The sequence below is a fragment of the Canis lupus genome, chromosome 5 (assembly GCF_003254725.2).
Source record: "Canis lupus dingo isolate Sandy chromosome 5, ASM325472v2, whole genome shotgun sequence".
NCBI classification, from domain to species: domain Eukaryota; kingdom Metazoa; phylum Chordata; class Mammalia; order Carnivora; family Canidae; genus Canis; species Canis lupus.
The window spans coordinates 68,593,501-68,617,961 of NC_064247.1; the positions used below are offsets into that span (position 1 = coordinate 68,593,501).

The 24,461-nt window shown below is 49.7% G+C and overlaps 1 protein-coding gene across 2 annotated transcripts; it reads right to left on the bottom strand.

Annotated features, from left to right (window-relative positions):
- Nucleotides 1-20,216: 20,216 nt before the first annotated feature.
- Nucleotides 20,217-24,388, bottom strand: HSBP1 (heat shock factor binding protein 1). Of its 2 annotated transcripts, none has more exons than XM_025426987.3 (4): nucleotides 24,230-24,387; nucleotides 23,821-23,887; nucleotides 23,169-23,289; nucleotides 20,217-21,700 (listed from the first exon to the last, which is right to left on the bottom strand). In XM_025426987.3, the coding sequence occupies exons 1-3, from the start codon at nucleotides 24,272-24,274 to the stop codon at nucleotides 23,171-23,173; spliced, it is 231 nt and encodes a 76-aa protein (XP_025282772.1). In that variant the 5' UTR covers nucleotides 24,275-24,387; the 3' UTR covers nucleotides 20,217-21,700; nucleotides 23,169-23,170. The 2 variants fall into 2 exon arrangements, with proteins under 2 accessions (XP_025282772.1, XP_025282774.1); XM_025426989.2 differs by lacking the exon at nucleotides 20,217-21,700 and adding an exon at nucleotides 21,864-22,067 and having other exon boundaries at nucleotides 24,230-24,388.
- Nucleotides 24,389-24,461: the final 73 nt, after the last annotated feature.

Sequence of the window (24,461 nt, forward strand, 5' to 3'; positions counted from 1 at the left end):
TGACCAAGTAACACAACTTCCCTGAGTCAGTTTCCTCATGTGTAAAAGTGGATGGGAATTACACTCATCTTATAGCGCTGTAAGAGGATTGAGTTAGTATTTTAAAGCACTTATGATGCTGGCTGGCACAGAGCATTCTGTTAAATGAATAAAAGCAATTTCATTCTCTACCAGTGTTTGGTTGAGAAATGAGGACTGGATATGCGACTGTCTCCAAGCAAATACACATTAGAGGGAGCCGGCCCTCCCCTCCCCTGCCTCGGAATCCTTGTTACAGGAGGAAAACACAGCACATCTGCTAGAGCACCGAGGGGGTCGCCGCTCCTCACCACAGAAGCCTTCCCGACTGACTTCACTGCAAGTGACTCAGGTACCGGGTGGCCAGGAGTTCTCAGCAGTTACCCTGCATACTTGGGAGCTCTTGTGACACAGGAAAACAAAACCTGCCACTTACTTCCAAATGCAGTGACATTCTGTGAATGCTAACTGTAACCATTAATAAAGGTGGCATAATGATAGATTTTGTAGATATTTATATAAACACAGGCTGGGCTTTGCAATTTCCCTTCTGTATTCTGGGGTCAATATCATTTTCTTCCAGGTCTCCAACAGGCTTATATGTTCTGGCAGGCTTGTAGGCCCCATGCCCTTGACCACGGATGCCTCCTGAATAAATGCGGCTCAGTGTTCAGTACCCAATAGACTTCCCACCAAGTGGCAATGGGGCTGCTGAGCTCCCCCCAAAGCCTTCTCCTCCCCACGGCTCCCTCTCTTGGAGAAATGGAGCTCATCTTCCCAGCCTGGGATCAGCAGGTGATGGTGACAGAGCGGTCTGCTTGGCCTGCCTTGGCTGCACCACCACCTCTGGACCAAGACTGTTCAAGGCAAGGGAAAGGGCTCCTTCATGTTACCCACGTAGGTCATGAGAGGACTTTGCCAGAGTCACGGGGGGACGTGAGAAGCCAAGGGGATTTCTTGGCAGTGATTATATTAGTCAGGCTCTCACATGGTAACTCTAACTTATTGACTGCCTGACATAAACAAAACAGATGCATACACCTACCCACATGTGCACACCTACTGCACACTTGCCTGCATGTGCACGCCTGCCTGCACCGCGCACACCTGCTCGCAGCATCCAGGGCATGCTCAGCAGCTCCAATGCCTCCCGGGGAGTGGGCCCTGGCATCAGCCCCGGCGTTCCTCCCGCCCAGAAGCAGAGCAGGTTCAGGCCTTTCCACACACCAGGCTTGCCCCTTCCCATTGGCCAGGCGTGTCCCGTGGAAAGCGTGGGAAGGACGCACCCAACGTGAGCCCCAGGTTGGCGGTGGGGGTAACCCTGACCACACCTCATGGAAGTGAAGAACTGGCAATGATCCTGCCGGCCGCGCTGTGTACGGCTGCTTGTGGTGTCCGTGACCGTGGCCTGCCCTTCCAGCACCGCGCGGGCCTCTGGTGGGCCAGGCTGCAGCAGAGCACCGTAGCCCTGCCTTTAAAATACGGATCTCGGGGCACCTGGTGGCTCAGCGGCTGAGCGCCTGCCTTCAGCAGGAGTCCTGGGATCGAGTCCCATGTCCGGCTCCCTGCGTGGAGCCTGCTTCTCCCTCTGCCTGTGTCTCTGTCTCCCTCTCTCTCTGTCTCTCATGAATAAATAAATAACCTTTAAAAAATAATAAAATAAAATAAAAATAAAATAAAATAAAATAAAATATCTCTTCGTCATTTCAGGGACTGGTCCTATCGCCTTGTTAGCTTCCTCTCTGAGCAGAGCCCTACAGCTCAGTCACCATGGGAAAGCGGCAGGAAAGGTGGGGGGGATATGGATCATTGTGCACATTGGGGAATTAACATAAAGAGAAAATGGATTCTAGAAGTAGTATATGAACATGCCCATGATAAAAGTCCATCAATAAGTCCTTATTGTGCAAATTACAGATGTTAATGCTCCCCTCACCCTTCTCTCCCTGCCTCCCTGTAGGACACTGCCTCTGCCTGCCTCCCAGCTGGCCGGGAGCGCCTTCCTCCCGCAGCATTCATGCAGTCTGGAAGCTTCTGCCCCGTGGGTTGTTAGAAGAACTCCCTCCCCTCCCCCAGGCTGCCACTTGCCTCCCTGGAGCTTCTGGAATTACACAGAGATGGAGGTTTCTAAAAATGTGCCAGGATCTCTTATACTAAAGCGCAGGCTGACCTGGCATGTCCGGGGCGGCAGTTAGGCCATGCATGCTATGCTCTCTCTTCTACAGAAGGCCGAGCTCCCTTGTCTTCTTGTTGATGTTGACTGGCCAGGAGGAGGTGTGTGTTTACCACCCCATAGTCATCAGGTGCAGAGCATCCTCTTTCCTATGCCTGTGCCCCCAATAGGTAACACTGGTTGGGGAGGGGCAGTCAGGGTGGGGATGGCCCAGGTCCCAGAGGCCTTTGCTCAAGCACACGGACCACTTATCTTCACTAGGAAGGTCACAGCCCCCTTCTCTTCTCTTCACCGAGTACTGAGTATTAGAGAGGTCTCTGCCTCGGTGGGGCAGGACCATACAACAGTTACCATGTGGGATGTTCTGGATGCATCCATTGTCCTGCTAAGGAGAATGCTGGCAGGGTCAGTGCAGTGGCCAGAGCTACAAAGTGGGGTGAACACCCTATTGGAGAAAAGGAGAGAAACTTACCCCGTGGCCCTGAGGGGCAGAGGTAGCTGGATAAAGATCTGGGCTCTGCCACTTGCTACTTGTGTGACCACATACCGTGAGTCTCTCAAGGGCTAGGGCTGCTGCAACAAACTGGGGTCCTTGCAACAACAGACAAGTATTCTGGAGGCAGAGGTCTGAAATCAGGGTGTCAGCAGGCCCATGTTCCCTCTGGAGCCTCTAAGGGAGAATCCTTCCTGGCTTCTTCCAGCTTCTGGTGGCTTCTGGCAATTGTTGGCGTCCCTTGGCTTGTGGCAGGACCTCTCCAATCTCTGCCTCCACTGTCACATGGGTGTTCTGTGTCTGTTTATTTCCCTCCTATTACCTCAATCATTGGGTTAGGGCCCCCCTAGGCCAGTATGACCTCCTGCAAAGATGTTTCCTTTTTTTTTTTTTAAGATTTTATTTATTTATGCATGAGAGACACAGGCATAGGGAGAAGCAGGCTCCATGCGGGGAGCTGGATGCAGAACTCGATCCCAGGATCCCCGGATCACGCCCTGAGCCAAAGGCAGATGCTTAACCACTGAGCCACCCAGGCATCTCTATAAAGATGTTTCCTAAAGCAGCTTTAATAAGCTGCCCTGTGTGAGGCACCTTCCCTCCTGGTCCCACGCTCCAGGTCCCCAGTCAGTGTTTCTTGCACCTCTCAGATACTTACACTGGAATCCTTAGGGGTTGCTCCTGGAAGAACCCCAAAAGGAGTCAATAACAGACCCTTGGTAGCCCTTCCCCTGGGGCAGACAGGGAGGAGGTGGCCTAGCTGTGTGGGGTCCTCATAGCAGGCAGCTTCTGGAATGAGCAGAAAGGCATCTGCTTCAACCTCTGGCTGCAGACATAAGCTGGGAACACCAGGGAACAGGAAAGTCACGTTGGACTAACTGGCTGTGTGGTTTGGGCAGGCCGCTTACCCTTTCTGTGCCCCTTTCCCCACCATTAGAACAGTGGCCCGTAGAATCCGTTGTGCCTTTGGGACTCTAGAATCCTATAACCTCTTCTCTCCACCCCAACTTTCAACAATTTCTTTGTCTGGTTCATCCATTTATTGTAACATTTTTTATTTATTAATGTTTTTGAGGCAGAGAAGAAGTAGAAACTGGGGTTTGTCTCTGAGGGGCATGCTCATGTTTTTTGTATGGGCTCAGGAAAACATGACATGGTAACACAGTGGAAGGTTTTATGGAGAGAGAAAAAAACTGATTTTCTTTATCCTTTTTGTAGCTGACATTTGCTCAGATTTGGCAACAAGATAAAGTGGGAAGTGGGTTGACTTGGGGTCAGATGATCTGGGTTGAATGCCAGCTCTGCCTCTTTCTAGCTATGTGATGTTGGGCCTGTTCATTCATTCAATAAATACATATTGGGTGTGTGCCAGGCCACATCCAGGATTTTGGAGAGTCAATGGAGGGCAAAATGATGGGCTCCTGCCCTCCTGGTGCTTACAGACTAGCCAGGAAGAAAGCCATTCATCAGATAACAGGGTGGATATACACATACACCACAAGAGAAGCTCCGAAAGGTATGAAAGCAATGAGCAAAGATACTGGCAAGGTCTGCAAGATTTGAAAAGATCTTGCTGAGGATGTGATGTTGAACTGAGATGTGAGTATGTGTAGGTGTCAGCTAAGTACAGAGTGGAGGGGGAGGAGAGCGTTTCCAGCAAAACAAACAGCACATGCCAAGGCCCTGGGGTGGAGGGATCCAGCTTGTCTTAGAAACAGCTCTGGGAGTGTTACTTACTCAATCTCTGTTTGGAAACAAATGAGTACATTAAAATGCCCAGCTCTCCAGGTCATTGTGAATAGCAAATGAAACACTGTACACAAAAGTGCCTACCAAGGGCTTCCTCATTCTAGTCTTGGGAAAGCCAGCAGGGCTCTGAAGTTCCTCAGCCTGGGGATACAAGGCTGGGGGATTTGGGTTCTACGTCCAGGAAAGCGATTTTTTTTTTTCTGCTGCTCCTGTTGCATGTGGGTGAGCGTGCCTTTTGCTGTAATCTCTTTATTCTTCTAGTCTCACCCTGAAGGGCAGCGGTTGCTATTACTACTTGGGCCTTTGCTTTAGTTGCCATAACTTCTTGCCAAGCAGGTCCCTTGAGTGTGGGGACTCCCCCTGTCTTGGGGCCTTAGTTGCACAAAGCTGCCCTCTGCTGGCCCAGCCTGAGGTCTGGGGCAGCTCCTAGATGAGGGTGGGATTCCATGCAATATAGCCTTCATTTTTCTTTCTTTTCTTTTTCTTTCTTTCTTTTTTTTTTTAGACTTCATTTTTCAATTTGCAGGTGGGGATGGGGCTTCCACTCGCACCGGATGACCATTCTCTCTCCCATCCCTCCTCTCCTCTCCCCCTCATCCCCTACAAGGGTACCTAAGCCCCATCCTAAGCCCTACACATCTACCATCTTGCTGGGGTCTGCACAAACCCTCCCAGGAGAAAATGTTGCTATCCTGTTTCCAGAAAGGAGGCAGGAGCTCAGGCTGTTGAATAGAGTTTCCCAAGTTTCTAGGCAGTGAAACTAGGTCAGCTTCCTTGGCATATGACCTGGGCACAGGGTTTGGGCTCAGAACCAGCCCCCTACCTTTTGCTTTTGCAACTTGGTCGTTGTCACCACCTTGAAATTCTTAACTAGCTTTTGGACAGAGGACCTCCCGTTTCATTTTGCATGAGGCCCCACAAATGATGTGGCCAGTCTTGCTGTTAGAGCTGCAAACCAGAGCTGCTCACTGCAAACCCGGAGCCCTAGCACCTCTCCCAGGACTGTATCTCAAACACACACCTGGCATTTCCCAGTTGGGTCCCCAACATGGCTCTCCGCTACCTATGGGGCAAAGCATCTCATTTCCTAATGCATGGACTCTGTTTAAATTGAAATATCGCTGGCGTACATTATTATATATTAACTTCAGGTGCACACATAGTATTTCAACAATTACACATTACAGAAGTGTTCACCAGATTAATCTAGCTACCATCTGTAACCACACAAAGTTGCTACCTATTAGCTGTATTCCCCAAACGGTATATTGTATCCCTGTGACTTATTTGTTTTATAACTGCAAGTTTGTAGCTTCTCTGTATCTCAGTTTATTTCTGTTTTGTTTGGTTTGTTTTTATTTTAGATTCTAGGTATAAGTGAAATCATACAGTATTTGTCTTTCTTGCCAGACTTACTTCACTTAGCATAATAGCCTGTAGGTTCATCCATGTTTTCATAAATGGCAAGATTCTATTCTTTTTTAAGGCTGATGCTCCACAGTATGTGTGCGTGCGTGCGTGTGTGTGTGCAGAGAAGATGTGGTCTATCCATCTATATCTTCTTTATTTATTCATCCACTGTTGGGTGGTGAACACATGGAGGAGGGAAGGTTGGAGAACACTGAGCCTTTGGCAATATGCCCAGAACATTAAAATCAGCATCTCGGGGGGTGGGGGGCAACATCTTTGCATGTAAAAGTTTTCCAAGTGCTTCTAATGAGGAAGCAGGCTGGAGCCCCATTGGTGGAGGGCCTGGCATAGTTCCTGGCACTCAGTGGGAGTTTAATAAATGTCCTCTAACTTCTTAGAGCCATGAATTGACTAGAGGGCTCAGGCTAAAATGAGTCTTGAACAAGAAGGGACTCCTCTTTGGGTTTCAGGTGTGTCAGGAGAGGAGTGCAGAGTTTATCAGGCAAAGGGGGTAGTTTACCCACCACCTGCAGCTGGCTGGAGAGGGGCTACTTTAGTGGGGAGGAGAGGGAGGGAGTGGGGAAGACTTGGAAGTGAGGTGCATCTTCCCAAATTGAATGTTTGGTTTACTCTGCCCAGAGATTGCGCCCAGTTCTGTCTCGGCAACTTTTCTGCCCCATTGGTAATTCCAGGATTTTGATGAGCGGGTTAATCCCAACTCTGGTCTTCGAAGAGTCATTGCCCCAGGCTTGGCCAACAGCATCATTCTGTCTTTCTCAGCTACTGTGACTGGCTGAAGGCTGGGCATGTACCCCAAGCCAGGCTAGTGAGATGCGACCCCAGGATGTCTGTGGAAATGCTAACCCAGAGCAGGTGTTTCTTGAGGGGGCTCAATGCGGTCTGGAGCTGCTGGTGGACACTTCACCATGGTGGCAAAGGGCCAACAACACAGAGGCTGGTGGAACTGACTGGTGGCTATGGATCCGGATGAATACGTTGGAGCACCTGAATTCAGCCATGCCTGAATCCACCCCAAAACTCCTACTTAGCAGGAGTCCACAAATCCCCTCTCTTGTGTCAGGAGATCATTGGTCGCTTGCAGCTAAGAGCATTCTGGCAACAGGAATGTTATATATCCTGGGCATGCTTTCCTTAGTTCCCGACTCACCCTACAGAGGTTTGTGCAGAGCTGAACCTCCAGTCCAGTGCGAGAGGATATATATGCCAAAAGGGCAGACTGTTTCCAAATCTCAGGTAGCCAGCATCCTGAGGATCTGTCTCCCCCGTTAGAGCAATTGTAGACCTTTGAGACTGCCTGGTCAGGGTCCATTTTTTTTTTTTTTTTCTGACCACAGGTCTCCACTATCCACATAGTTTGCTGAGCATCTGCTTTCTGCCAGGCACTGCGTTGGACACAGAGATCCCAAAGATGATTATATTTTTAGGTCAATCCAGAAAAGCCAATGGAGCCAGTCATCCTTAGAACTGTAGACCGCAAGGTATGGGAGCTTTCTTTGCATTTATTGATTATTTTTATTTTTTATTCAAATAGTCACAAGAAAATTTGAACCTGCTGCACACTTTAAAAAACAGGTAGTAGGCAGTCGCCTTTTACTACACTGGTCATGAAGTGAAGCTGACACAGAGTCCCCTTTTGCAATAAATCTCTTTATTGATTTTGGGAGGAGATGTTATTGGGAGAGACGGGTGGACAATTCCACAGGGACTCTGATGGCAAGGTTGGCCTCCTTAAGGCTCTGGTTGGTGATAACACAGCTTCTCCAGAGGACCAGTTTCTTTTGAGATATTGGCACATCTCAATGGGAGCCTAGAACCTTCCTCTCTGCAGCTTCCTGCTGACCCGTGCCACACCACATCCTCTGAGATCTACCAAAGGATGGGCTTTGTCCAGCCCCAAAGATAGCAAAGCCCAGTGTAAATCCATCAACGCCATGTTTAGAGCAATATTTAGTATAAGAAATTCAACTTGATGCCTGAAATGCCAGGCACGAAGGCGGTCAAGTGTGACGAGGCAGTTTGAACTTAGAAGAAATCCTGACAGGATCTGGTTTGCCCACTAAGTGGAGCTGCTTAGTTTGTTCTAGAGAGTTCTGGCCAGCATTCCTGTGGGCCATAAGTCTACCGTCTACATACCTGCCTCGCACCAGGACTTGTGCCAGGCACCAAAGGGGACTGCAAGGTGAATCAGAAAAAGTCCCAAGATGCCCCCGGTATCTCTCAGATGGGGAGACAGAGACACGGCAAGGAACGCAAAGACAATGTGGTGTTAAAATAAAGCCACGAGGGACACCTGGGTGGCTCAGTGGTTGAGCATCTGCCTTCATGATCCCGGGGTCCCAGGACTGAGTCCCACATTGGGCTCCCCACAGGGAGCCTGCTTCCCCCTCTGCCTCTGTCTCTATATCTCTCATGGATAAATAAATAAAATCTTAAAAAAAAAAGTAAAATAAAGTCATGTTGGAAATACTTTGGGGATCACAAGAGAATGAGGCTCCCATTCTTTGGGAGAACTAGAACTGAGGCTAATTTTGTCTTAAAGGGATAAATGAGTTGGGCCTTAACGGTTGAATAAGAGGTTACCGGCAGCAATGGGGTGAGGACACATTCCAGGGTCAACGAACTAGGAAATGTGTTGGTGGGAGATGGTGGAGTTCTTTTTTTTTTTTTTTTTGAGATGGTGGAGTTCTGATTCCAATTCTAACATGTGGGTTTTTCCACACCGAGCAATTCTCTGACACCAGCTAGGTGTCCCACAATTCAATTCAGTTCTGGCAGGAGGTCCCCGGAAATAGGGTAGCATCAGATCCCACAGGTGAGGCTCAGCCCTGCAAGTCTGGCCTTCACACCTGTTGCAAGTCCATGCTGTTGGCTGCGCTTCGCCCTACCCACCACAAACCAGAGCCTGCCCAGGCTCCCTCCTTGTTTGCTTAATTTGCTAGAGCAGCTCACAGAACTCAGAGAAACATTTTACTTACCTGTTAACAGCCAAGTGGAAAAGATGCACGGAGCGAGGTATGAGGAGAGGGCATAGGGCTTCCATGCCCGCTCCACCACTCTTCTAGAACCTCCATGTGTTCACCAACCTGGAAGCTCTCAGGGGCCCGTCTTTTTTGGATTTTTATGGAGGCTTCATTATGGAGAGATGATTGATTAAATCATTGGCCGCTGGCAAGAGAGTCAACCTCTAGGCCTTCTTCCCTCCCTGGAAGGCTAGGGGTGGCACCGAAGATTACGACCCTCCAGTCCCTTAGCTGTTTCCTCTGGCAACCTGCTTGCATGCTTAGGCACTTTCTAGAAGTCGCCTTCTTAACATAAACTCAGGTGTGGTTGAAAGGGGTTTGTCCTGGGATCGAGTTCCGCATCGGGCTCCCTGCATGGAGCCTGCTTCTCCCTCTGCCTGTGTCTCTGCCTCTCTCTCTGTGTCTCTCATGAATAAATAAATAAAATCTTTTTTTTTTTTTTTTTTTTAAAGAAAGGGGTTTGTTATGGGTAACAAGACACCTTTATAGAGCTTAGCAATGAGGAAATCCCAAGGGTTTTAAGAGCTCTGTGCCTGAAGTGGGATGTAGGCCAGAATGTAAGTCTTACAAATCACAGTTGTGCAGGGGAGGGGGGCAGATATGAAGGGTTCGGTCGGGCTGATGAACTTGCCAGATGAGTGGCTCAGAGTCTGGTCTGTACTTTCCTTGCAGAGTCCCCAGGGCAGGTGGCACTCACCCAATTAAAAAAATTCTCAGAGATGAGGCACCTAGGGGACTTAGTCAGTTGAGAGTCTGATTCTAGATTTCACCTCCAGTCATGATCTCAGGGTTGTGGGATCGAGCCCCATGTCAGGCTCTGTGCTGGGCATGGAGTCTGCTTAAGGTTCTCCCTTTGCCCCTCCCCCCTAAAAAAATTCTCAGAGAGAAGGATGGATAGAGAGCAGAGATATGATGCAACTAGTAGTCATGTGTTGACGGTGGAATCAAGGTGGTGGTTGTACAGGGGAGGGGCTCGCTGGAGAAAATTCTTTTAGCTTTGCCATTTGTTTAAAGATTTTCATAATAAAATGTTGGGGAGGATGAATTCTTAATTCAAGTTTATTATTTCCCTCTTTCTTTTGCAATGCTGTTTTTCTTAAGCTTCTCTCTGATTATTAAAGTTGCCAGCCCCAGAGCAATTACTTCCTGCAAACAAGTTGTCAGAAGCCTTAAATGAATTTTAGACCTAATTTAATTCCCAATTTACTTGCTTATGAAAAAAAAATCTTAATTTCTCTCAACCAAATCAACCCCTGATATACCAGTTACAGTTTCTTTTTAAAAAGCCAGCTGTAAAATGCACACTAAGCCAGTCACCTGGCGAGATGGTTTGAATGTGTTACTGAGGACTGGGAAAAGAAGGGGTGTTCAGAGCCTCGGAGACAAATGGCAGGTCCTAAGCACAGATCAAGGTGAGCCTGAGAGTGTATCCAGATGAAGGGGAACTTGCTCATGCAGAAGCTCTGCTCCAGAAGCAGGGGGTAAAGGGGCCCTGGTGATGGCTGGCTGGAGCCGTGGAATGCAAGGAAATGCAGGCAAGCAACTTGACGCTCTGATCACTTTCCAGAATGTGAACTCACTAAGCAAACCAGCAGGTGGGAGTGGGATGGGTGCATTCCTGTGCCGGATGTGGGCGATACATGGAAACATCACAAAAGCTTCCAAGACTCCGCCAAATATAAGGTGTAGGGGAGGTGCTTCTGGGGGGCTCCCAGCCCGCAGCATCACACTGACCCCTCTGAGAACGGCCCACCAGCCCAACTGAGCCGGGGATGGGGGGTGCGGGGGCAGATCCCTAGTCACACCGGGCCAGTTAGAACCTCTCTCTTTATGCTTCTGGATTGGTGGCCCCAGGGATGGGGGGTTGGGGAAACTGAGGTTGAACATATGTTGAGATCTGAATCCTCAGTACCAGTGAACGTGCCCTTATTGGGAAGTAGGGTGTCTTGGTGGATATAATTGTTAAGATGAGATCGTAATGGATCCACGTGGGCCCTGATCCGATGACCAGCATCTCCACGAGAAGAGGCTGTTAATGTGGACACACACACACAGGAAGAATGTCACATAAGGAGGCACAGACACACAGGCAGTAGAGGCCACGGGATGATGGGGCCAAGACTGGAGCAAAGCACTAAGGGCCCCTGCACTGCTGGCAGCCCCCAGGAGCCGGGAAGATTCTCCCTGGAGTCTTCAGAGGAGTTGCCTGGTGCTGCAGATGCCTTGATTTGGGGTTTTTAGCTTCCAAAACTGTGAAAGAGGACCTTTCTGTTCTTGGAAGCTTTGAGGTACGCGGCCTCGGCCGTCCTGCACAGAGGTGCAGGGGCACAGAGGGGAGCCCCAAGAGCAGTCTGGGGCCTCTGCAGCCGCGATGCCCCACACGCCCCTGGCTGCTCTCCCCTGGCCTTGGGCTGTGATACGTGGGGTCCTTTTTTTGTGTGAGCTTCTGTGTCTTGCCCCGAAACAACCAATGTGGTCTTTAGGCAGCCCGAGGGGCCCATCCATCCACTCATCTGTTCCTTCTGTAGGAGTCCCGGGGAGCAGGGCCCCAGCTTGGCCTCGAGCCTGATTGATGGTGTTAACATTATTGATTAAGAACAAAAAATATCCAAGGGGAGGAGGGTCGGCCCCAGAAGCTGTGCACAGGGACTAGAGAGTAAACGTTAGCCCTGGGCTTCTTGGCTTTCCTGGGAAGGGCCACCTGGGGCCCCAAAGACAGGTGTCTGGGTCACGCCAGGCTCGAACCTGCGGCGGCGGTGGTGTGTCCTGTGGGGTCTGTCAGCCGGCTCCCCAAGCTGCCTTCTGGATAGGGTCTAGCTGCCCCCACAGACTGGCTAGCACAGGGAACCCCTTCATTGTTTTATTTCTCTTTGAAAATGAATACGAGACCATTGGAGACCGCACGTGGGAATTCGATGACTTCACCAAGGTCGGGCCAGCCTGGCGATCAGTTTGGGTGGCTGTCCCCGCATCCCCTTCCTTGAAACAGTGTCACTGGCCCTGATGAGAGGAGGCTGTCCCTTGCTCCTTGGTCAGTTAGCAACACCCCAGTCCCCTTGCCAGTGGTGAGGGGAGGTGAGCCTGTGACCAGTCCCTGGCCTGGAGCCCTGACAGGAGGGCGGGGGGAGGAGCTTGGGTGGGAGTGGGATGGAGAGCAAGAGGATGGATGAGGCCTGCCTACCTCCCATGGGCCTGTGAGACTCCTGTCCCTGTTGTCGGGACGATTCACACCGGGACAACCCATGGATGTGGTTCTGTGTCTCCCATGTCCGGGGGGGTGGGCGGGCAGGGGCCATCCAACCTTCAGTGAAGACTTCCAGGATCCAGGCTCCTTCCACCTCTGGGTCTTCCAACGCTGGCCACCCCAGGGCCAACGGAGGCTCTGAGCTCTGAACCCTGTCTGGGTTCAGGCAAGGGAGATGGAGAAGGGCCTGTGCTGGCCGCATCTTTCCCTTCTGCCCAGAAAGCAAAAGCCTTCTCGGAGGCACTGGGCAGTTTTTGGTGATTTTGCATGGGGAACAGCATCGCCCAGCCACATCCAGAGGCCAGGAAAGCTGCCAAGCTGCACGGTTAGCTCTCCTAAGTGTTGGAGACTGCCCTGGTTCCTAAGATGAAACCAACGGCCACATGCTGGGAGCTGGTGACAACTGAAGCGAGCCCTCCTGCAGCTCCACAGCCCAGGGGCCCCAGGCCCGTGTCACCGGGTCGGTTCCTTTTCAGAAGCTGGGAGGGCGATTCTGTCCACAGCTTCTGGTGGCTGCTGGCCGTCCTTGGTGTTCCTGGCCGTGGGGACCTGTCGTGTGATGCTTGGCCTCTGTCATCACATGGGGCTCTCCTTGTGCCAGTCTCTGGGTCTCTGCTTACAACCACCCCTGTCACTGGCGTTGAGCCCATTGTAATCCGGCATAACCTCACCTTAACCGGATGACATCTGCAGAGCTTTTCCACACAAGGTCACTTTCACAGCTACCAGGGGTTAACTTGGACCAATCTCCTGGGGGGACACGACTTATCCCGTAGCAGAGACAGAGAGAAAGGGCTTGGGAGGAGTGCTGGGTTGGCCCCCACACCTGATGCTGGGGGGCTTGTGTGTGTGGGGGCGGTGGGAAGAGCAGCAGAAGCACCGAGCAGCCAGCCTGGGGTGGGGATGGACTGGAAGTACCACAGAGGCATCCTCAGAGATGCTGACCTCTGCACTTCTCCTTTTATGGGGTCCTTAAATATCCCTACTGTTTAAGCCATCTTGGTCACTGCTTGCAATCCAAGGTATTCTAAGTCCTTTTGTTATTGAAACAAAATATTTGACCATAAATACTTTGAACTCTGCACCTTCATTTTGGGCTTTGTGTTAAATGCTTTCCTTTGTATGAAGAAGAAGAAGGAGAAGGAGAAGGAGAAGGAGAAAGAAGTCATGTGTTAGTTATTTCCTTGAGGATAGTTGACTCAAAAGATAAATGAGAAACTTACTCGTTTTTGTCAAAATGGCAAATGTGATTTCTACTTAAGGACCTGAAAGCATCCTTGAAACCCTCCAAAAGTTCTTTTAAAATGTAATTTCACATGTGTCTTCCTTGTTATTAGTAAAATCCTGCTACTCTCTCAAGTTGAACCCATACTCGATGCATTTATATATGACAGAAGTATCAACTCACAGGCTCGACTACTGGGAATAGAAAAACAAAAAACAAAAAAACGTGCCTGGACTGAAAGCGTACTTTGCCATGAAGAAAAAGGGGCAAATGACCAATAAATTATTAGTTTTTAATAAATAATCTCCTTATTGGATAACTTCTCCTGCTAGTGAAATATTTACCATGCTCTCAAAACCTTTTTAATCAGCTGAAACGCTCAGGAAGCTTTAAATGATTGGATATCCTTTTGTGGCTTAAGAGTTGAAATGATTTTTTTATTGAAGTACATTTTAATAAGAAGCAAATTGATTTAAAGTGAGTCAAGTCCTCATGGCGTGAGGGCTCTTCACGCTCAGCTCCGTGGGCGGCTGGAGGGCCCTCTCCTCGGTTCACTGGGCTGCAAAGGTCACAATGGGCTCCCACGCCTGCAGTTTCTGGGGAATTAAGAATCAATTCCTTATAAATTACCTTAGGACGGCCGAGGCCCCAGTGCTGCAGCCTAGATCATCTTCCGGGCGGTGCTTTCCTGCATAGGAAATAACATAGAAAAACAAGAACCCGAGGTATTGACAGAGAAAGTGGATCCCCAGCCCCTGCCTGGTGCATACTAGATCATGATTTACAGAAGAGGAGGCCGGGAATCTGCCTGTGGATCAGCACCCTGGGGGCTTTACTATTGATTTGTCTGACCCCCAAAGCTATTGGACCACTAAAGTGGACACCCTAAGGCCCTGGTGCTCACACTTGAATGAGATCAGAACCCCGTGGAGGGTGTGTTAAAGCTCAGGCCACCTGGCCCCACCCGCAGGGCCTCTGGTTCAGTGGGGCTGGGTAGGGCCTGGGGGCGGGCATTTCTAACAAGATCCCTGGTGATGCCGATATGACCGGCCCGGGGACCCCATTTTAGGAACCGCAGCCATAAGGAAACTGTCTCTGAGGGAGACATAGTCTCTTGCTGAACAAATACCCATTCTCAGAACCGACTATGGAAAACAAGTTCAGTAGAACGTAGAAGAATGAATATTGTTAGCGCTTTCGCAACCAGAGCAGATGTCATTGCAGACCTTTCAGAACCAAGACCAAATACTGGGTCCTCTGAAGAATATATAAAATCCAGCAGTTGTTAGTTCCCAAGGAAGAAAACGCCGAACACTTCAACAGTGTTAAATGCAGCATCGAGCAGATAAGCTGCAGCGTCAATTTGGTTTCAAAGAATTCTTGCCCGCTTCATTACGTTGCTTAGGACAAAAGAGATTCTTTAGTTATGAACTTACCCAACAGTAACTTGTTAAAGCATTACTAGAGAATTCCACCCCCTGTCCCTCCCCAGAATTGTTCTGGAATACAGATAAGCTTGAATAAATCCAAGAAATTTCCTGCAGGGTTTGTGGTGAGGAACGTTTTCTCCACCAGTGATTCTAGAAATACTGGTTCTCCTGCACCGGAGGGTTCCGGGGGGCTCTGCTCTTCCTTGTGGGGAAGACAAAGTTGGGTGACAGATTGTCATGAAGCCTCATCTGCCTTGAGGAAGTGAGAATGACCCACTGAAAACAAATCTTACTGCATTTCCTTTTGATGATGCTGGCAAAATGTGTGTGTCATATAATCAACCTCTCAGAAAAAGGATTCTTTTTTTTTTTTTTTTTTTTTTCAGAAAAAGGATTCTGATAGAAGGTCTGGCTAGTGACGAGGGCTCACTGACGTCAGTGCAGACGTGTGGCAATCACGAACCGTTTGGGAATGCTGCTCGCAGGACAGTGTAATTTCGACAGCCGGGTTCAAGAGTCTGTCTCTTTAAGATTCTCGCCATGGGCCCAGTGAACACACTGGGACCCTGTGAGTTGGGTACACATCTGTAGGACATCGTTTTGCAGCACTTCCAGCTCTGCAACCTGTGTGCCAGGCAGGGCCCAGGCTCCCGCTGCCTGGAAGGGGGGGTCCTGTCCTTGACCTCCGTAGGATTGTGCAGCCGTCGGGTGGCCTTATACTTCCCAGAGAGTGTGTCATTAAAAGAAACATCCCTAATATTTAAATTTCCAGAAATGACTCTTCTGGTGATTATCCATCCATAGCCCATCATAAATTAACTGGGGCTTCTGCTGCATATAACACGCCTTTAATTTTAAGATATTTGATATTTCAAGTTTCTTTTTGGAAACACTCAGTGGGTTTGGATGACAATTTCTGAGGACCTGTCAAAGGTAGGAGGTAATGGTTTTGGAATGGATTATGAGGGGGCTGATGAGAGGCAGAAAATCTCCTGCTGGAAAACCTTTGATAATGTCAACAACCTTGGAGTGCCCTGAGGCAGTTTCTCAGGAGCCAGGATGCTGTCGGGAGGGCTGTTGACAATGTGACCCAAGCCTGAACATGAGAGACTCCTAACTCTGGGAAACCAACAAGGGGTAGTGGAAGGGGAGGTGGGCGAGGGGATGGGGTGACTGGGTGAAGGGCACTGAAGGGGACACTTGACGGGATGAGCACTGGGTGGTATGCTATATGTTGGCAAATCGAACTCCAATTAAAAAAAAAAAAAGAATCTGGAGTCGGGACATCAGCTGTCAGGGAACCAGAAATCTTTCTGAATGGGGAGGCGCCATCCAGCTGTTGAGGTGAAAATGACCCATGAATGGAACGGAATGCCACCTAGCGTGTGCCAGCCTCGGCTCTCCAGGTGGGGAGTGGCTGCTGGGTAGACACAAGTTTGGCCTTATCCTGTCTGATATTCTTGGTGAATTACATCACCCGATGAGCAGCACCTAGACCTTCTAGAATGCAGCTCTGGACCGTGATGCACATGCGAGCCCAGCTGAGAGCAAAGCCAGCTGGCCCGGCCCACCTGCGGGGAGTCTGACCCCGGGCGTCTGGGTGCTGCCCGGTCCTGGGGTTTTGAAGTGCGCCCCAAGGTGACTCTCATGTGCCTCCAAGGTTGAGAGCCAGAGCATTCCTTGCTTAACCATCTCCCGTGTTACGATTCATAATCTGGAAGCTGCATCTAGGAAGCCTGTAACACGCGGTGGGCTGTCCACCCAAGGGCCATCCCTTTCCTTTCTAATAGAATCCTGGCTTTGTTCTTTATCTCTTCTCCTCGGAGGATCCAGGAACTGCTGTGAGAAGGGGTCTCATACCAGGCACAGGTTGAACCATGAATGGCTTAAGCTGGGTTTTCTCCATCCTGACGTTGCTGACCTGGGGCACTGGCTAATTCTTCTTGGTGGGGGCTGTCCTGGGCACTGTAGGCGGCAGAGCCACATCCTGGTCTCTAGCACCAGATGCTGGTAGCACTCCCACCCCCAAGACGTGAGAGAGAATCACATAGCTCAGCCTGTCACACGGGGCCTGCTGCCTCGCCCAGGATTGTTCCAGACCCATGCATTTAGGGATGGCCAGTGAGGTAGGAATACCTTTGGGGAAATATTTTCTTCAATCTTAAAAAGACACGAAGGGAGAAAGTTGTTGTCTTTCTGTGGGATGCACCAGGACAGTATAAACCTGGGTCCTGATGGTCTTGTGGAGGTGTGGAAATCACCCTCCCTAGAGCTGCCCTCTCTGGGGACTTGTCGCCTCATGAAGCCGTGCCACCCCCTTTGGTTTACAAGGCTGTGGTTCCTGCTGTTTGCAGCTAAGTGCTTCCAATCAGCTTGATCTGAATTCAAGCTATTTTTAAAAAAGATTTTATTTGTTCATGAGAGAGAGAGAGAGAGAGACAGAGAGAGAGAGAGAGGCAGAGACATAGGCAGAGGGAGAAGCAGGCTCTTCACAAGGATCTTGATGTGGGACTTGATCCTGGGCCTCCAGGATCACACCCTGGGCCAAAGGCAGACGCTCAACCGCTGAGCCACCCGGGCGTCCGTCATGCTATTCTTAATTACTGGGCAATAATACTGTTCCTCTTTGGAAGGTAGATACTTTGCGTTGCCCAATATGAATAATGGGTCAAAATGTATCTACAAAGTGGGAACCTCTAAACATTCCATAAGGATTATTACCATGGAGCAGGGGAGCATCCGTGAGACATTTATGTATGTGGTCTATAAACATGCGTTGGCCTTGCTCAAGGAGAGAGCCACAAAGCATTACAGTTCACCAGCAGTGGCCAGGGACCCACGGAAGCAGATGTTCTGTATATATTAGGCATAAATCTAATCCTAGCCAGGTGTCTGAAGAACTTCCAGGCACCTCTCTTGGTGGAAGCCTCAGCATATTAGGGCACAACATTGGAATGGATTCTTTTGTAAGAGTCAAACTGACTTGTAGAAACAAACTCCCTATTTCCAAAGTGATTTGTGGGGCCAATGAGTTCAGTCCTAATTCCTCTGGTTTTTGTTTCTGGGCAATGACTCACATCCCCCCTATTTCCATTCATTGAAAAGGGAGTTTTAAAGAGGCTTCAGCTAAAAGCAGACATTTAACAGTGTTAATGGAAGATGAAGATTCCAGGTGATGGCTGCATGGGTACCTTTTGAAGACTTCTGTACTTGTGTGTGTGTTGAACCAAGTGATCTGATGAGATGGTGAGGAGATAGGTCACTGTGGGAGGGGCTCTTTCTTCCCCAAGATGCATCTCAGGGAGAGTTTCTGTGCTTGAGAAATGATGGGGTGTGAGCAAAGAAACAAATTTGAGAACCAGAGGTTAGCACTCTCTGTGGTTCTATTAAGGCAAACATTTGAAAAACTCAACTGAACTTCTGAGTTATTTGTGTCTAGGAGAACACAAAAAAGATGCTTGTCCCAGAGTACATGTTTTCTCCAAGCTCTGTATAGTTTTAATCTTGAACAAAAATTCAAGCATGTTTATTATATGATGTTTAACTGAAAACTGAATTTCAAGTTGATGGTTCCCAGAGCATGTGGTCATAAACATTTGGAGGCCTCAGCTCTTGGGAGGAGGCAGACGAAACACTGCTGTGAGTGTGGGCTCAGCCACTGGGATAGCTGTGGGGAGTCCAGGGTCCCTGCCTTCAGCCGTGTGACCTCACTGCCACTCACCGATGGCTTCCTTCTGTTTAAACAGGGACTCATCAGATTAAAAACCTAACTCAAACTTGTCTTGAGGATCAAATGATGTAAACAAAATACTTAACCCAGTGCAGCGTTTTATAGCAAACACTCCCAGTAAGTGCTAGACTGTCATCTGTCGCCAGTTAATTTTCAGGGTTAGATCTGACAACAGATAGTGACAATTCCTCCATTTAAATCTGATTAAAAAATATATATGCTACAGAATACAAAAAAAAAAAAAAAAAAAAAAGAAAGAAAAGAAAAAGCTAAGAGGAACATAATTATCCTTATGGGAAACCTTCAATTTCCAAACAGGATGTTTAAAAGGTTCATTTGAGATGGATTGTTGGGAGGACTCTACCTTCCTAGCAATGCTGCCAAGTGCAGTTAGGATCCCAACAACTTAGAGAGATAAATTAAGCTTTAATTACCCGAAATACTGAATGTTTATTCTGATAAGGTCACACACGATGGTACTTTGCTAGAAATGAAACAGTGTAAAAATAAAACTGATAAGAGCATGAGATAAAAGTGTTTTAAAACTCTGTGGCTTGAAGGAGGCAGGGGGCCGGTGGAAGCTGATGGGGCCTCTGGGTTGGGGAGGTGAGGGCATCAATCAAACGGAAGCACTTGGCTTGGTGGAGGCACCCCCATGCTGGTTCTACTCATCAGCCCTGAGTAGGATCTTCATGGCCTCTGAAGGAACAAAAATCAGTTGGGAGGATAAAAGAGATCTGTACTTCCCTGTGCAGACCCCGCCTAGGCCGGGAAGTGTGGACACCCCCCGGGGCCATGAGCCCGCAAGAGCAGGTGTCAGATGGCCAAGGCGGTGGTCCCAGGAGGGGCTGGGAGCCCCAGAGGCTGAGACCCCAGAGGGCTGTAGTGGCAAGCACCTGCTCACAGCGGCGCATGGGGCTGTGTGCCTGAGCTGGCCTTGAGCTTCTCGCTTCCAAGTTGAGGAAAGCCATCCTCTGGCACAAACGTGAAGGCCTCACCAGGGTCACAGAGCACTTGCCCATCAGGCTAAAGGCGGCTCTGCCCAGAGGCCTGGAGCACAGGTCAGGTGAGGACTTGGCAACACAGGCGGTTATAAACTGAATCCAAAGCTATTTATTGGATGACTTTAACTGCGATCTCCCCGTGTGGATTTTACAGCAAGCTAGTTCAATGAAATGTTAATTAGGTGCTGAGTATAAAAAAAGATCCTTGGTCAAATAACTTGGCAACTGGCAGGTGAAGAAGTTAAATCACATTTCTCTGCTCTGGGACCTCAGAGCCTTTAATATGCTAATTTGCACTGTGGATTTTCATGAAGTGAATCTAGGAGGAGGCAAGTCTGCTAAACCCAAGTGACCATAAACCCTTCTGTGCTAGTGATTCTCCAAGGATGAGCATCCTGGGAACATACCTGGGAAAGGCCTGTCCCCTGAATGTGGGAAAGCCCAGGTCTCCTGGGAGGGTAGAGGCAGTCCACGGCCCACTCCGGCTCCCTGCTCCCCCCACCAAGCTCCCCGCCCGCTCAGGTTCCCCTCTCATGCAGCACCACACCCCCCAAACCTCTCTACTTCCCCTTCTGGCCTTTGGCTCTGTGTACCTAATCCTTTCAGGGGTTTTAGCCCATAATCTAAAATGGTGTGTCCATTTTAATCTGAAAATGTGGAAAACCAAACCAATCATTGTTGACAGAAAGGAAGCATCCATAGCAGGATTTCAGGCACCTTTATTCACGGCAGATATTTCTGGTCAGGGGAGCTTGCCTCTGAAATCTGTTACTTAAGGAAGACAACGTCTACCTAAATCCCGACAGCAAGTGGCCAGGTCACTGCCTCGTGCCCCATACTAGGCTTGAGAGCCTCCCGCACGCACGCGGGGCTCACCCTCCAGGCTGGACCCAGCAGGTCGGTTAACAGTGCCAAACCACTACTCCTTTGTGTTACCTATGTAATTTATAAATAGGACAAATAATTTCTTAATAATATTATATATTTTCAATACAAACACGACTGGTGATATAGGAAACTTTAAAAAACTCACACTGTGTTCATTCAGGGCTTCCTTCTAAGCAGCACTGTACCATTCCTGAACTTTTCCCATTTTTTGCAGACCGAGTCACTTTGCTGTGGCAGTTGCATGGGACGCCTGGCCTCTAGCCTTAGCACTCTGGGCAGCACTGCTTTTTGGAGTGGCAAGAGTTATTATTCCTGTCTTCTATAATCAATAATAAAACATTATTCTGTAAGAATTTAGGTAAGAAATCATTTAAAGAAATCTTAAAAACTTGAGCCTATTACATGTCATTTAGCATTTTCTAGCCCAGCAACTGGCACGGACTTCACACGGTCTGTTTTCCTGTTCTGTTCCCTTTTCCTGAGTGGTGGCTCCCAGACAAGACAGCAAACTGGGGTGTAAAATCCTGCCAGATTTTCTATGGTGACGACTGTAGGTGAACAGCACAGGGGCCTACTCAAGTACTCAAATCTCATGCAAAACTCTAACGAGCGCCTTGGTTACAGTGGCGGTCCTGTCACTTTCTGCATTTAACATCGGAACACACAGGAATGGCAGTGGTTCCTCGTCAGTGTTTTAGCCTCTGGCCTCAGGGACTTGGGATATGACCCTGCAGGTCAGTGTTCAGTTTTGGCAACAGGGTAGTGCCAGAGATTTCTCAATCACCAATTTTTAAATGTTTTTAACCATTTGAAAAGCATCACCAACATGCTATTTGGTGTTGGCTCAACACTCTGTGCTGAGAATTAAAGAACCCTCAACTTGCCAAATGTCTTACTTCACAAAATCTAATTATAACTGAAGAGTCTACCAGATGTCTATAAAAAATTACACAGCAACTTTCATCAAACAGTAACTACTACAAAAGGAATGATAGAAAACAATGACTTCACAAAAATACACTAAAAAATTTGACAATTTTATGCAGGAACCGCCAAAGTTTTAGTGTTTAATATTTAACAGCACGACTGACCAAGATCCAAGATGTGGAATTACCATGTTCAAGAAACTGGGGGAGAGGATCACTCTATATAGACTAACTATACAGTATGTTGTAAGAAGAACGCACACTTCAGAATAGAAAATCTGTCTACACATAGCAGTTGCTTCAGAAAGCCATTCGGTCTTCTGTCGGCTTGTAAAAATGCTGTTCCGGACTTCAGTGTGAATTAGCTGCCTGTTGGAAAAGAAAAACCATCAACACATTATGCTCCCACCAGGACAGAGAAGATGGACATGTACCACTGTCAAATGGTAAAAAGCTTTCCAGAATCCTCTACTGAACTAGACGTATGATGTACTTCCTTTGCACGATGCCCCAGCAAAGATATCACAACAGATTTAATTGGAAATCTTTATTTGAAAACTTCTGAATCCATTCCCAGCAACTCTTCCTCTTGATCACCCCTGTCACTCGAAAAGTCTCCATCCTGCAGTTCTCCACAGATGTTCTCACTCACTTGACGGGACTTTTGACCGCCATGTGGTGGTAGGAGACCCAGAGAAGCTTCTAAGGCTGGCAGGACATTTTCCATATCATCTCTCTACAGGAATAAAGAGGACAACCCACACAGAACAAGTGTGTGATTTACTCACACAGCGAGTCAACCCAATCTCTTGTTAAAATGGCAGTGAATTTCCAAGTCTTTTCGCTCCCAAGTCTGTCTCTTCTTGGACTTCAAAGTGACCTGTATGCCACAGCTACTTCTAATCTGGTTCAGCCAGGACATGCCCAGAACTTTTGAAAAAGGAATTTGGTGCCTTTTACTGTATGTTCTGCTTGGTACTAGAGTGGTCTAAAAATTCTCAGTAAACTTTGTTTTTATAGGGAATTAAAATGCTAAAAATGGGATGAGAGAAACGGTAGTTTCAAAATTAGTTCTAGGTTGCGGCGAGGTAACCACCATACTCCTGAAGAGGCTCATAAGGAAGAAACCTACCATGGGGAGACTACGGAGGCCCACAACATCTTGCTGTCTCGCTATGTGGCTATTGTTGATTATCTGTCTTTCATCAGATATTGGGAACTATGTAGTGGAAATTAAGATTTATTTACTTGAGGGACAGAGAGTGGCAGAGGGAGAGGGTGAAGCCGACTCCCCATGAGCAGGGAGTTGGACATGGGGCTCGATCCCAGGAGCCTGAGATCATGACCTGAGCAGAAAGTAGATGCTGAACAGACTGAGCCCCCAGGCGGCTCTCGGGTGAAGGCTCACTGCGGCCTAACTTCATCCATTCGAGTCATAATCAGGCGTTGTCCTGTCATTTATCTAGCGCAGGGGGAGTTCCCAGGAGAACCCAGAACTCAAGGCACTTATGAAGTTGAAGGTGGCAATATGGGGTTTTGGTCACAAAAAATAAACAAACAGACAAATAAATAAATAAATCTGCCAGTGGTAAGAATTCTCAGGCCAACAAAACACATTTCTTGGTATTTGCCTGCAATGACATAAACTCAGTGACTGCCTGTTAACCAGTCATCTTAACTACTAAGGACATAGGTCCACTTAATAAAGGCCAGGAGAATCAGAGAGACGCCTGCTGGGATCCCGGCTGGGGGCTGATGGAGAGGACGCCCGGCCTCCTTAACTGCAGTGGCAGGCCCCGGACGGGGACAGCCCGACGGGGACAGCCGACCCCCTCACCTTCAGCTCTTCGGTGTGGCAGGGATCTTGTTCTCCCCCTCCAGCTCTTCCACCCCAGCCTGGGTCATGAGGTCTGCAATGTTTTTTTCCAGGTCGTCAATGCGACTGCTCATGTCATCAAGTGGAGAAGTTAAAGGCCACACACACCTGCCATTGCTCATCCTTTCGCTCCCGAGCTGGGGACACCGGGACCTTAAACACAACCGTCTCAGCCAAACTGGGCTTCCCTTGGAGTACGGCTAAATTCTGGCGGTGAAGGAGTCGGGGGCCCTTTACGGGTCCTGGGACCTGGACGAGCTCCTCCACTTTCCTAAGCTGCCGCCCCTACAACTTCTTCATCAGGTGGCGGCGGGGCCCGGAGCAGAGATCCGCACCCAGCGCGCAGCTCACGGCCCGCGGCCACTCCCGAGGCCACGGCCGGCCGACTGGAGGCGTCTGGGGGCCGGGGGGCCAGCTCGGGGGCCCTCAGCTCCTGGCACAGAACCGCCAGAGCACCACACCCAGGCTCAGTTACAATAATACTAACAATACTACTCATACTTGTACGTGGCCCATGGCTGCCTGCAGCGGGCCTGCAACCACCTATCAACACCGCTGCCCGGGCCACAGGTGCCAGGGGCCCGCAGAGGCTGACCACACATACAAAGGATATTTCTTCCGATGATCTGGTCGGACATGGTCTGAAATTTATCTTGCATCTGCTGCAGGAGTGTCTGCACCTGAGACGGGGAGACGCGACACGGAGCACCTGGCGCTCGCCGGGGCCCTCGCGCGGGGCGGGGCGGGGCGGGGCGGCGTCCAGCTGGGGTCGCCCTGACCGCCCCGGCTCCGGCTCCGGCTCCGGCCCCCGCCCCCGCCCCGCCCCGGGCCCCGGCGAGGCCCCCTCCCGTGGCGGCTGCCGCGACTCACGGCTCGCTCGGGTGTGCGCTGGGCGCGCGGGCGGCGGCGGCCCGGGTCGGGCGAGCGCGGCTGGGGCTGCAGGCTGGGCCCGCGGCGCCTCCGGACACGCGGGCCGTCGCGGCCGCCGACAGCGCGCCTCGGGCCCCACGGGCGTCCCTTACCACCGAGGTGAGATCCTGCACGGTCTTGGGGTCCGTCTCGGCCATCTCCCCGGTTCCCAGCTTGGCGGCGAAGCTCAACCGTCACCTGCACTTCCGTCCGTCCGCGCGCACGCCCCGCCCCCCAGCGGCCTCCTCTCGCGACGCCGGAGGCCAGCCGCGGGACCGCAGGGTGCTGTGGGAGTCGTAGTTCGCGGCACACGCCGGAAGGGCCTGTGCTCTCGCGTTCCCGTTC